The sequence below is a fragment of the Sodiomyces alcalophilus genome (genome assembly GCF_042370955.1).
Source record: "Sodiomyces alcalophilus JCM 7366 unplaced genomic scaffold ACRALscaffold_3, whole genome shotgun sequence".
Taxonomy (NCBI): domain Eukaryota; kingdom Fungi; phylum Ascomycota; class Sordariomycetes; order Glomerellales; family Plectosphaerellaceae; genus Sodiomyces; species Sodiomyces alcalophilus.
The window spans coordinates 4,573,155-4,586,357 of NW_027263534.1; the positions used below are offsets into that span (position 1 = coordinate 4,573,155).

The window sequence follows — 13,203 nt, forward strand, 5'->3', positions numbered from 1 at the left end:
TTTAACCCGTACAAAGCTTTATTAAGCTTATAGAGTGTTATATGATTATTATTTTTATTATTTTCTAAGCTGTCTTCTCTCTGGAGGCCTATGGGTTATATAGCGTATATCAGGGTATCTATATCAGCATAAACAAATGCGTTTTTAACGTCGAACTGCCTGACTTTCTAGCCGCGTGATACGCCTAGTATTAAAGCTAGTTTATAGCTTTCTGGCCGGCAGGTAGTTAAAAAGGTTTTTAGATAATTAAGACCTAGAACCTGATTAAACCCCTGAATAACCCACCGAGCCTTGTATTGAATAGCTTCGCCAGAGCTATTATATTTAATTCTAAAGACCCAACGACCTCCTCGTACGTGGTAGTCTTCTTTTATTTTATTATAATTATTAGGCGTATTTCTTATATTTATTAAGTCCCAGGTCTTTCTCTTTTCGAGTTCTGATATTTCTGCTACCATCGCGTCTATCCATTTATCTTTATCTGGGCAGTTTATAGCCTGTTTATAGGTAGCTGGTTCGTTAATCGAATTTATAGTTAAAAGAAATAGGGAATTTTCTTAAAACTATAGGTTTCTAAGTATTATATCTTTTATATAATATAGTAAGTGCGCACTATTATTATAGGATATTAAATCCTTATAGTCCGGTTTTAATAGTTCTAAAGGTATTCAGACTTCTAGCCTGGTACTCTGGCTATTATTATTATTAGCTAGGCTATAGTTAATATTATTATTATTATTATTATTATCAACAGCTAGAACTTCACAGCCCGCTGCCCGTAGACGAAGACTCTTACGTCTATTATTATTATTCTCTTCTTTAGGTTGAATAGACTTAACAGAACGTTTCGAAACGCGCGAAGGAATATTTTATAAAAATTAACCGGTATTTTCACTAAAAGTGATTCCTTTATTATACTTAACGGGTTAATAAAGCCCGCGGTTGGAAACCTGATTATATGCCTGAGTATTAATATAAGAAGGGAGGTTATTATTGTTTTTAGGCGTATAGATATTATTATAGTTATCTAAAGAAGAGTGAAGAAACTGATTCTCTAAGATATAAACGTCTTGAAACCAACCAGTCTTTTTAGTTACTAGGTTATAAACCTTATAGTTATAGTTATTAAAACCTATTAAAGCACCTCGAACTGCTCTTATATCTAGTTTCTTTATATTCGGGTCGTTATTTTTATAATAAATAATAGAACCCTAAACCCGTATATTATTAATATTAGGTTTCTGACCTTATAAAAGCTTAAAGGGACTCTTATATTCAAGAGCTAAATTAGGTGATCTGTTATATATATAAATAGCTAAGAGAACAGCTTCACCCTAAAGGTATCGAGGCAGCCCTGAGTGGAAAAGAAGAGCTCGAACCTTTTCTATTATAGTTCTTATAACTCGTTTAATAGAGCCTTAAGCTTTATAAGTGTACGGTGGCTTTATATTATGCTTTATACCTACGAAGAGGCGTTAAAAAGAGGCGTTATTAAATTCTTTTCCACCGTTAGTATCTACTTCTTTAATAAAGAAGTGATATGTATTCTTATTACTATTATTTTCTACCTAAGCTTTCCACTCTTTTATAGCTATAACTACCGTCGTTTTAGACTTGTCTGGGAGTAGTTGTGCCTATAGGAACCGGGTGGAACGGTCTAGTATAAATAAAATCTAACGCTTTTTATTATAAGAAAGAGGTTCGATCGGTCCGTAAAGATCTATATAAACCTTTTCTAAATAAGAAAAGTCTTTATATTTATTAACTAAATCTTTATTCGTAAGTGTAATAGACTTGCCCTTCTTATAGGCATTATAGCTCTGTATTTTAGTTAACTCTTTATTAGTTATATTATATTCTTTTTAAAGAGTATTAGTATAAAGACTTTTTAAGGTAACAGGGTTAATATAACCTATCCTGTTATGCTATAGCGTTATGTTTTTAGTTATAGAGGTAGTCTTTTAACGGTTATTACGGTCTCTTTGTTTATAAAGCTCTTTTTAAGGTTAAAGAGGTTAAGGTTTCTTTGTTATATTATTTTTCTGTTAAGGTTTAACTAACCCCTTTCTTTGTTTATTGAATTTCTTTAAAGCCTGTTCTTTGAACCTCTGAAACCTCTTTATTCTAGTTGAGTCTTGAGACTGTTCTTTAGGTAAAATACCTCTTTATAACAGTTTCTTTGTGTTTTTTCTAGTATTTATTATATTTATTTTCTAAGACTTAACCCCCCCGTATAATAGTGCCCGTGCTATAGCCTAGTATAGCCCGTTATAAAGCAGAGCTGTCATATAAAGAAAGAGGGGCTCTTTATTATTAAATAATAAGAGCTTTTTATTTCTAGTAAGACCGCGAGCTTTACTATTAAGACGAGAGAGACTAATAATATTCGTGCCTATTTCTGGTATATAAAGGCACTCTTTTAAAAGCAAAAGCTTTCTAGTATCCCTGAATTTTATAACGCAGTCTCCTTCACCTTATATCTTTATTTCCTTTGCCTGACCCTAACAAACAGTTCTCTTTTTAGAATTATAAGTAGAAAAGAGTCTTTTATTTATAATAATATACGCCGTAGCCTCGCTATCTACACAGAAATTCAGATCTAATTTAAGACTGTTTTCTGCTTATATTTTATAAATCTTTTCTACTAACTAATCTATATTAAGGTTAGTATTATTTATATCTTTATTCTTAGAAGAGATAATAAATACCTGATCTATATCTATTAAATCCTGTGTAAAAGGATTAGGACGGTCTGGAAGAGGGAACGGAGGAGGGAGGACGTCTTTAAAGATAACGCCGGCCTCTTCGTTTTTATTATCGTCTTCTTGTTCTTTTTCCTTTTCTTTTTCCTGCGGCTGATCCTGCTGCTGATTCTGTTAATCTATAATTATATTAACCGTAGTAGACTCGTCGTTCTCCTCCTCTGAAGACGTATCTAAGGCGTGCTGTTCCTTTGCCTTTAATACGAGGTTTATTATACGTTTCTCTTTTCGAGAGAGACGTGTATTTCCTCCTTTTTTTTCCTTATCCTTTTGAGAGGACTGGGATTTATTTACCCTATTCTGGGTATTTTTTCTTAATCCTGAATTATCCTTTATTACCTAGTTCTTAAGTGCTTTTTTAGGATAGAGAGAGTAGTAGTTAGTCGGTGTATAGCCAGGCTTCTTATAGTTCTTATAGAATAAACCCTTAGTCTTTTTCTAGGGTTTCTTTATATTTTTCTGTGATTTTAAACCTTATATAAGGAGGGTATTCGATAGCTGATCGACCTTTCTTAAAGCATCTATTAATTCCGCTATTAATTTATCTAGTGTATAACTAGTGATATCGTGACGGAGAGCTTAAGTTATTTGCCCTACTATAGATTCGTACCTTTTATCGAGACTATTAAGAATCCAGGCAAAGATCACCTTATCAGAAAAGGATATACCTCTTTGATTTAAGGTGAGCAGTCTCTCTTATATTTTATATAAATACGCTTCGAGATTAGGGAATTTAGAAGGCGAGAGGTTAAAGAAAGAAGTTAGGACGATATAGTCGGCCTGGAATCCCTTTGCTTTATATAAATCCTTTAGTTTTTCCTATACTTTTAAAGCTTTATTTATTCCTTAAACCTAGGTTAAGGGACCGTCTAAAAGAGCAGAGAGTATATCTCCAGCTACCTTTAGAGACTCCTCTTTCCGTTTTGCAGAAGGATTTACTGGAAGCGGCTTTATAACGTCTTTAATATATTTTCCTTTATAGGCGAAGTGAGCGTGTATTCCTATAGTCCAGTTTTGATAGTCTGTGCTGCCCTGGAGCTTTCGGACCGAAATTTCTTTGCCAGTCTCTTGTTAAGCTACTTTCAAGCAGCAGAAGGATATTTTTTATTATTTATTTGGGTCAAAATTAACTGAGTTATTTAACGATTTGTTTTTATTATTTTTATTCGTTTTCCTTTATTCCTTTTTTCTTTATTACGTTATCGACAAAGGACAGAAACAAAGAATACTAAGCCAAAGGTCTCATTCTGATTGGCCTAGCTTCGAAAAGTGGGTCCAAAAGTGGGTTTAAACAGTGAAGCTATTTATAAATCTCGCGGCAGAAAAGCGATACTCGTGCAAAGCGAATAACAGGATTTCCACGGGCGGACTTTTTACCAAAAGCTTATATACCACGTTACGATATCCTGTTATTACAGGCAGCGCGGTAGGTCAAGTGGCTTAATTAATATAGCTGTTATTCGTGGAGCTATAACAACCACAAAAGCAGCTACGTTCAATCCACGTATTCGTTATCCTTCTTTTTCAAAAAGTCCCTTTATAAACAAAGGAATAGTATATCCGATCGTAACAAAGAGTCTTATTCTGATCGTGTGGTTCTTCCGGAACAGGAACAAAGAGCTAGCCTCTTGGCACGACTCTTAGCGACCGTATTAGGAAGAACAAAGAGCTTTAAACCGTAGTATCGGAATAAACGGTTCGAATCGATTAGCTGTCTTCGGGAGACAAAGGGATTTCGTACGGTCGGAGACAGGGATCTGCGACCGGGGGAGGATAAAGGGATAGCCTAAAAAGGCAGGTAGGAGTCTTTTTAGTATTTCGAATAGAATAATAGGGTAGAAAAGAGTAGATTTCCTTCTTTACTAACCCGGGCTTATAGCCTTTTAATAAATTAGGCTACGAGTAGTAGGCTATACGCGCGGAAGAGAGGAATATTAAGCAAATAGCTGTTGAATTCGTAGATCCGTAGGATTACTGCTTGTTTTTATTATATGTGAAGAACTGACTTCTGGGATTTCTTCCTGGATCCGGGGCTGGTAAAAGACCCTGAAAGATTGTGTGGCGACTGTTACGTTAACAGCCTACGCGACGGTTATCACGCCACGTTATTAGCTTAAGTAATAACCGAGATATCGTATTTACGATACCTAGTATATTTATAAGATTATTACTTATTATAAGTATAATATTAATAGCACCTAATTAGCGTATAGGAATATACTAAGCGGGACTCTCTTCCTAACTCTTCCGTGGAGTCGTATTTCTACCGCGGCGGCGGCTTTTCCGACTACTACCTTAGCTACGTGGGCTACCCGGAATAGGGGGCTACCTATATATAACGATGTTACTGTTAGTCTAATTAAGCGAATAGGTAGTAAACGGTAAAGAGATATCGTGGCCAGACCTTAAAGTATAAAGCTCTCCTAGGGCTACCTTATACGCCTTTAGCGTGACTCTCGTGATAACCTTAAAATAGGAGGTTAACCCGATTAGGAGGAATAGGAACGTATCCTATACGCGACTCTAACTACCCTAGTACTATATCCTCCTCTTTCTATGATACCGTTATCGTGATACCTCCCCTTTATATTCGACGATTAATATACAGGCAGTCTCTGCGTCGGATTAGTGTATAGCTATTATTAATAAGCAGGCAGCCTCTGCTCTTCCGGATCCGTGGTACTTAGGACTATTAAGCCGGATCTATAGGACTATTAATCTGTAGGCAGTCTCTGTATTACGATAGTTTAGGGCTATTACTAATAAGCAGGTAGCCTCTGCTTTTCTAAAGCACTATCGGGATCGCTTTTCCGGAGACTCGGGCCCCGGGAAACTGTTTTTATAGTTTTTATTATATATATTGTTTTTATTATTTTTAGTGTTATTATATTATAGCCGGAAACAGAACTCGTATTAAAATCCTTTTCTTCTTTTCTGGTACCCACGTAACGCGCTATTCTTCTGGGCCTTAACCTAAGCCCCTCGGCCGCTATTAGAGGATAAATCAAAACTATACCGTATCGTATCCAAAGTAGTATCTTAAACCAAAGCTCTATCATATCTAAACCTATACTATATCCAAAACTATACCCTATCCGAAGCTATATCTAAAACCGAAGCTATATCGTGACTAAGACTATATCGAAACCGAAGCTATACCGGATCCAAAACTTAAGACTTAAAGACTTAAAAACCGAAGACTTAGGACCGAAGACGTAAAAGGAAAACCATAACCGTATCGCTAATTAATAACGTGTTAATAGGCCGATCGTTTAGGTAGGCCGGAGCTACCATTAAGCGCAGAAAGATAGATAAAATCCCCTACGCCGATTATATCCGCCTCCGAGCATTAATTAAAGACAGGCGAAGCCGTTACTATACAGAACGGCTCCGCTAGGGCCAAAATAAATAACTAACTAATAGGCTAGCCGAAGGGAGGGTTAGGCTCGTCACGGGTCCGTATCTAGAGCTAAAGGGTCCTGAGGAGACGGTCGCCGGGCCTCTAAAAGGGTCGGTAGTGGTCCGATCAGGGGAACGAATAGCTAGATAGGCAGGCGGGCCTACGATCGGCTCTTCTGGATCGTCTAGATAACTAAAAAGGGAGGATAATATAAATTATAATTATAGTAGGTGATAGGTGACGATCATAAAAGATCGGACAAAAAACCTAGCCAGATATAATAGGTCTATTCCGAAGAATAGCCGCATATAAGACCAGATCTCTAGGACCGAGTAGTCACGTGATATCCAACGTTCTAACCAGGAACACGGGTCTGCCCCTCTATAACAGCTATAGTCGTAAACTACTCTAACGCCTTTTAACGCCTTTTAACGCCTTTTAACGCTTTAGATTAATTTAATCGCTTAGATTAATTAAAGGCAGTAGCTAAAATAATTTTAACTACTCGATTAAGACCAGCGATTCTATTTTATATCTCTTTGCCACTAATTAGGGCCTCTTTACGGAATCCAGTTCCCCGTCACTTATCACTTAAACATCCAGCCTACTCCTGCTACTACTCCTGTTATTATTATTATTATTAGTATTATTATTATTATTACTACTGCAATTAACGGATAAGCTTATCCGTTCGATTAAAGCCGATCGCAGAAGAAATAGCTCCACGGCCTCTTCCACGCCCATAGATATCTTCGCCGCCTTATTACTATAACCCTTATTATCACGAGGCTATAAGACATACCGCCACCTCCTCCTGCCGAGCCGCCGCGTAGTCCTTTAGGCTTATCCCTTATAGCCCAGGGTAAAGAAAATCGGCGGTAATAGCGCTATTATAAGTGTGAATTAATTGCCTTAATTAATAATATCTCGATAGGTAGAATTAACGATATCTGAATAAGTAGCATTAACGATATCTTAATAGGTAGAATTAACGATATAGTAAAACCAATATATAGTTAGAAAATAAATTTAATTAATTAGAAAAGTGGGTCCCATTGGAACTACACGTATAGTCGGAATATCCAAGTGGTATAGTCGGAGTATCCTGCCTCGACAGTAAATTCCGAACAGGGGGCGTATACATACCGGTACTCCACACACCCCTCCGTCACGCAACCTCCCTAATTGGGTTAGAGACGCCCGTAAATAATAGACAGGGCGGCGCTTAACAATAGTGGTACTTACAATTCTGCGCTTTGACCTCCCTGTCACATTGCCTGATTAGCATATCCTCGCATTGGCGTTACCGTTGTACGTACCTACATGTATGGACTGTATGGACAGTCCTTGCCACCACCCCTGATCAGCCAATCCCTGGTCCAGCCATGTTCCGCATGAATCCTCTTGCCCCTCTTTATTACCATACCTGATGCGAGGATGCACCTCTTTTTTCCCCGGCCCAGAGCAGACCGACCCTGACCTTGGTACGTTGTAACGTACATATGTACAACGTAGCATCCTTCCACGATGAGGGTTCCACCGTCAGCTCCGTATGGTATTCCCGGACTTGGGTTGAAAGAAGAGTGTACCTACAGCGTACAATATTCGTATGTACAACGTATGTACTGCGTGTATGTACGTAGGTATGTACATTGATTTCGCACCCTCCAGTCGCTTCTCAAATCCAGAGACTGGCAGATTCGGCGAGTCCAGGAGAGAATCGAGAGCGAGAGGATCGATAGCACGGACCGACGACCAAAACGCATTGTCACTGGTGTCACTACTTTCCGAGTTTATGTGATCGAGGTGCAGTTTTGGGCCAGTAATAGCACGGTTCCCATCCTGGGATTTTTGGGCCAACCCCTTGCCCACCCACTTGCTGGCCGGCCAGCGTCGCTGGTACACCGGTTCGTTCCAACATGGCTTCGAGTTTGGTGGGAAGGTTGGGTCTGGGAACACCGTCCCACCCTGGTCCTGGACCACGACTCCAGTTGTCGCTTCCACGACCCATCATGGGGAGCATCAGGATCGATGGAAAGGCAGAAATATGCAGAAACCAGACGCATATTAGTCTACCCTAACTCCCTTCCCCCAATACCTATCCTTTCCGCTCTACTCTTCGTAGCCTCTATTCTGACGGGTGACGGTCGCGAGCAAGCGAGACGAAAGGCCCTGATCTGTGGCTGGTTCTAGATCTCTTCTTAATTTTTGGGTTTTAATTTCTCGTCCTTTTCTCGGTTCCCAGGACAATTACTGCAACCAAATCCATCCGGCAGCTCTTCTCGTGTCATATACACCTCGCCGCGAGGCTGTTGTTCACCCTCGCCCAGACCCACGCTATGCATCGTCGGTCTCGAGTACTATGATATGACGCCCATGGCTTCCTGCCTCTCAAACCAAACCACCTTGCAACCCGGATCATGTTCCGATCAACTTAGACTTGGACTTTGGCACTCTCACCGCGATCTTATTGAACCGACTGCGCAGTCATATCACCGCTGAACCTTTTTCACGGCCGGGATCAAGATCATACTTAGCGATGCGATAAGCGCTTGGCCTCGTGCGAAAAGTACCTGTTAACTAAATCAAAACCACAAGTGCTACCACTCGACAAACCGACATTTCGGACCACCCGGTTCAATTTTCTATTCCCTTTCTTGATCATCATTATCTTCCCGAAGCACGCCCTGTCGACACGATGGCAGATTTGGGGATCAACATAACAGACATGACGCTCCGCGGAGGATGCCCGGCACCTTTCTTCTCCGCAGCTCTCTACCCTGACAACGAAGGATGTAAGTCTGTGCCCGGTCCCGTTTCCCTGCCGGCTCGCTAACCCAGGCTCTCCCTTTTTCTCTATCTGTCAAGATCTCGACGGCCGCCTGTGTCAGAGTCCAAATGGCGACACGATATGTTGCCTCCCGTGTCCAATAAGCAACTGGGTCTACCCCGACTCCTTCGATACCCTGACAGATGTTGCGAATTGGATCAGTGTCGTAGGAACCGCTTGCTGCGTCTTCCTCCTGCTCTCGTGGGCATGCCTCCCCGTTGAAAACACGAATCGACATTACTTGAGCATCTGCCTAACAGTGGCAGTCATTTTCATGAACGTGAGCACCATTTTTCATTCATAACCCCCGCCAATATCGGAACCTTTGCAACCAGGCTGACATAGATCCCATCGATTCTCAGCTGGGGTTCATCGTCCCCCTGGCTGCCCGCCCTAGCCAGTGCATGAACGATATCACACCACATGACATGCATAGCCTCCCTATTTGCGGCGTCTCTGGAAGCTTTCTTCTTTTCGGCGGTTTTGCTGGAGTTGTATGGGCCTTCTTGCGTGCGCTGTCACTACACCTGCAGATCTGCTGGGACATCGTGGTCGGTCGCTACTTTCACTTCTTCGCACAAGCCGCCGGTTGGGGCCTCCCAGCCATCGCCATCGTCGCCTCGTTTGTTTTCAGCGGCGTCTCATTCCGGTTCGGTGCCACCTGTCATATTAACCACGAAAACAGTTTGGCTGCCTTCTGGATTCCTATCCTCATCATTGCCGGTCTCGCCGCCGTCCTCCAGTTTACTACCTTTGGCTACTGCATCAAGGTCTATCTCGCATCGCTGGCAGACAACAATACAGCAGGTTCTAGTTTGCCTTCTACCGCCGGCGTGAGCTTGACCCCTCGTCAGGCTTACCGGCGCATTCGCCGCGTCATCGCCCTGCAGTGGAGGGGCATCACCATCGTCGTCATCATTATAGCGGATGTCATCTTCTTCTCCATTGTCTTTGTTTTCCAAGATGTGACCACACACGCCGTGCGCAAGGATCCCAGTATTGCAGCGGACTGGACCGTGTGTTTGGTACAAGCCCAAGGGGACAAGAACGAGTGCTTGGAGGAAGCCGGTGTACTAGTTGTCAACAAGGCGACTATCTTAGCAGTGTTGCTTCTCCTGGCGGTAAGATCACCCGGGGCTATGAACCCAACCCTTTCGAGCCTCTTCGGCGCAGGCTGACTCTGCTTTGACATCTTAGATCAACGGCATATGGCTGCTTTTCTTCCTCGGCCGAACGACCATGTTCACCGGCTGGGTTGACCTATTCAAGTCGATTCGCAGTGATCGCAACAACAATGATTTCGTATCTGTAGATGCCAGATACGAGAATAGACAAGACAACCGTGCGTACGAGATGCTTTCGAGAGACTCGAGCGCTGTTGTAACACCCATTGATGCAGTCAAACTACAAGTCGTCCCGGATAAAGGGCGCAGGGCACCCGATTACTTTGGGCAGACGGCAACATACCACGCGCCAGTACGATCTTTCTCTAACCCGAGCGCGCCCCGAGACTCGCCAGCGCTCGCCTCCTGGGATTCAGCAACGACATACGCCCCGCCGAGGGACCATCGCGGCAACAGCGCCTTTGACGATGACGGACGACCGCAAGGATTTACGAGGATGTGATCCGATAAGCGAAAACGGCAGAAGAGATAATACGACACCTCCGGTTCCCAAAACCAGGAGCCTCACGACAACCATTGATTTCTTCTTTTATGGGCCTTTGTTTTTGTGCTTGCCGTGTTGCACCACGCCCGGGTATCCAATCGTGTTGTACCAATCGACCACAGGAAGATGTTCGGACTCGGTGTTCCCAATGGGGGGATTGGCTGGTTGAATAGATATGTGATTGATGTAGGAACAGCACCGGCGTCTGGTTACTTTGGGAAACGCTCTCTTTTGGGACTAGAAGGCGGTAAATGTATGCGGACTTTATTTGGAAACGGTAGATCTTGCTATATGAGGTTGTGGCTGAACTAAATCCTGGGATTTCCTAGAGGGTCGCGCGGCAGTTACTAAAGTCTTATAGTTGTTATCTTAGGCCCCGTTCGACAATTCCGCCTAGTTAGCGATTTTCCCGCCTAACTTTTATATAAGGTATATTTATAGCTAAGCCAAGACGCTAAAACGGCGCCGTCTCTTTTAATCGATGTATATATTTATACAATAAACGAAGTTTCACTAGGATAATATAGAACTGATTCTATAGTATACGGGGTATAGTCTTATAAACAAAAGAATATAATAAAATATATATATTTTGCTATTATATAGTATTATAAGTACTATTACCTATATTAATATATCTAGACTAGGCAGAGGAGATTATAGAAGGGTCTTTAGATAATATAACCGGATCTAATAAATACCGGCGTATAGTCTATATAATAATAAAGAAAGGCGAAGCCGTTACTATATAGAACGGCCCTTACGCGGTAAAAAAAAATAAACTAGCTAATAGGCTAGCTAAAGGAAGGGTTAGGCTTATCACGGGTTCGTATCTATAGCTAAGGGTTCTAAGGAGACGGTCGCTAGGCATCTAGAAGGGTCGGCAGTAGTCTAATCAGGGGAACGAATAGCTCTAGATAAGTAGGCGGGCCTATAGTCGGCTCTTCTATATCGTTTAGATAACTTAAAAAGGAAGAATAATATAAATTATAGTTATATTATATAAGAAGTAACGATTATAAAAGCTTAAATAAAAAAGCTAGCTAGATATAGTAGGTTAATTTCGAAGAATAGCCGGAGATAAGACTAGGTCCCTATAACTAAGTATATAAGTACCACTATTTATAGCCGCCCTGTCTGGTATTTATAGCCCTCTCTATCCTATTTCGGAAGGTTACGCGAGCCCGCGTAGTAGTCTGTATACGCCACTATCTTGGCTACCTACCCGGGGTGGGGGGGGTCTGGACAGTTAATTCTTATACTGACGATCATAGATATAAGGGGGTAGCTTATTATTATGTAGCTAGTAAGTCGATATCATAAGCAGCGCGCTTACTATTATAGGTTTGTATTATATTCATATGGTCAGGTACATTATCATAGTGATTCTAAGCAGTAAAGTCCATAGTAACCAGTAAAAAACTGTATCTATACAAGGTACCCTATCATACACTATAGGATATCTTATTAGTTATTCCAGGCCCACGAAATGACTGACTAGTATGTAATACACTGACTGTTCTTGTTAGAATGGTGAAGCTGATAGTATGTTACTGCTGACAGTGGAATAAGTATATATACTTACTATTAAGGTATATCCTCTAGGAAAATAGCAGGAGAAGTATAAATATATAAAGTACTAGTACTATATCCCGGCAGGTCCCTCCATAATAACAAAGCCATCGCCAGGAGGCAGGGCAGGCAGGGGCAGCAGCGTACGTACTTCGTAGATCCTTTTCTATTTATCTTCTTTCTTTTCCATAGATCCATCTATAGTTAGGTCTTCTTCTTTTCCAAACAACTACAGTAGACCTCTTCCATAGCAGCCTCTTCCATAGCAGCCTCTTCCACAGCAGCCTCTTCCACAGCAGCCTCTTCCACAGCAGACCTCTTCCAAAATAACAGAGGTAAGCAGAGTCTTATCCGTAGAGTCCCATCAAGCTAACCTCTTCCACAGCAGCAGGACCTCTTCCACGATAGCAGAGGTAAGCAGAGTCCCATCCACAGAGTCCCATCAAGCTAACCTCTTCCACAGCAGCAGGACCTCTTCCACAGCAGACCTCTTCCACGATAGCAGAGGTAAGCAGAGTCCCATCCACAGAGTCCTATTAAGCTAACCTCTTCCACAGCAGCAGGACCTCTTCCACGATAACAGAGGTAGGCAGAGTCCTATCCACAGAGTCCTATTAAGCTAACCTCTTCCATAGCAGGACCTCTTCCATATTAATCGTGAGCATATTTCAGGACCAGGAAACAGGCTATAGAATGGTGTATTTATGCTAGCATATAACGATATACTTTAGAGGAATGTTCTAATCTTAGATTTCTAAGGCAAAAAGGAGGGGTATAATATAGATACAAAGTGACTATATATATACCAGAATGTCTAGATGCATAGCCCCGATAAATAACCTCTTTTTTCCTGTTTTTATAATATAGCAGATATCCTAAACCGTTACGACTCTAATATTAAGGTAAGACAGACTATCAGGTTATAATGCACTATCCAGGCGTAGATCCACTAACTAGTCCTTTATACTAGT

General features: G+C 41.4%; 2 protein-coding genes across 2 annotated transcripts; both read left to right on the forward strand.

The window, feature by feature from the left end:
• The first annotated feature begins 8,310 nt into the window (after positions 1–8,310).
• ACRALDRAFT_1062782 (uncharacterized protein) lies at positions 8,311–11,101 on the forward strand. The gene is made up of 4 exons (XM_071016668.1): positions 8,311–8,957; positions 9,031–9,272; positions 9,355–10,113; positions 10,190–11,101. Exons 1-4 carry the CDS (start codon positions 8,861–8,863, stop codon positions 10,616–10,618), a joined length of 1,527 nt encoding a protein of 508 aa, XP_070876187.1. The 5' UTR covers positions 8,311–8,860; the 3' UTR covers positions 10,619–11,101.
• Positions 11,102–12,021: 920 nt separating this feature from the next.
• ACRALDRAFT_1093112 (uncharacterized protein) lies at positions 12,022–12,562 on the forward strand (the record flags this gene model as incomplete). The annotated part of the gene is made up of 4 exons (XM_071019661.1): positions 12,022–12,042; positions 12,190–12,205; positions 12,340–12,375; positions 12,468–12,562. 4 exons carry the CDS (start codon positions 12,022–12,024, stop codon positions 12,560–12,562), a joined length of 168 nt encoding a protein of 55 aa, XP_070876188.1.
• Positions 12,563–13,203: the final 641 nt, after the last annotated feature.

Bases quoted from the DNA above. Each gene is read 5' to 3' on its own strand.
- ACRALDRAFT_1062782 (XM_071016668.1), top strand. From the start codon at position 8,861: ATGGCAGATTTGGGGATCAACATAACAGACATGACGCTCCGCGGAGGA. The intron at 8,958-9,030 runs GTAAGTCTGTGC...CTATCTGTCAAG, and splicing joins CTACCCTGACAACGAAGGAT to ATCTCGACGGCCGCCTGTGT. The intron at 10,114-10,189 runs GTAAGATCACCC...TTGACATCTTAG, and splicing joins CAGTGTTGCTTCTCCTGGCG to ATCAACGGCATATGGCTGCT.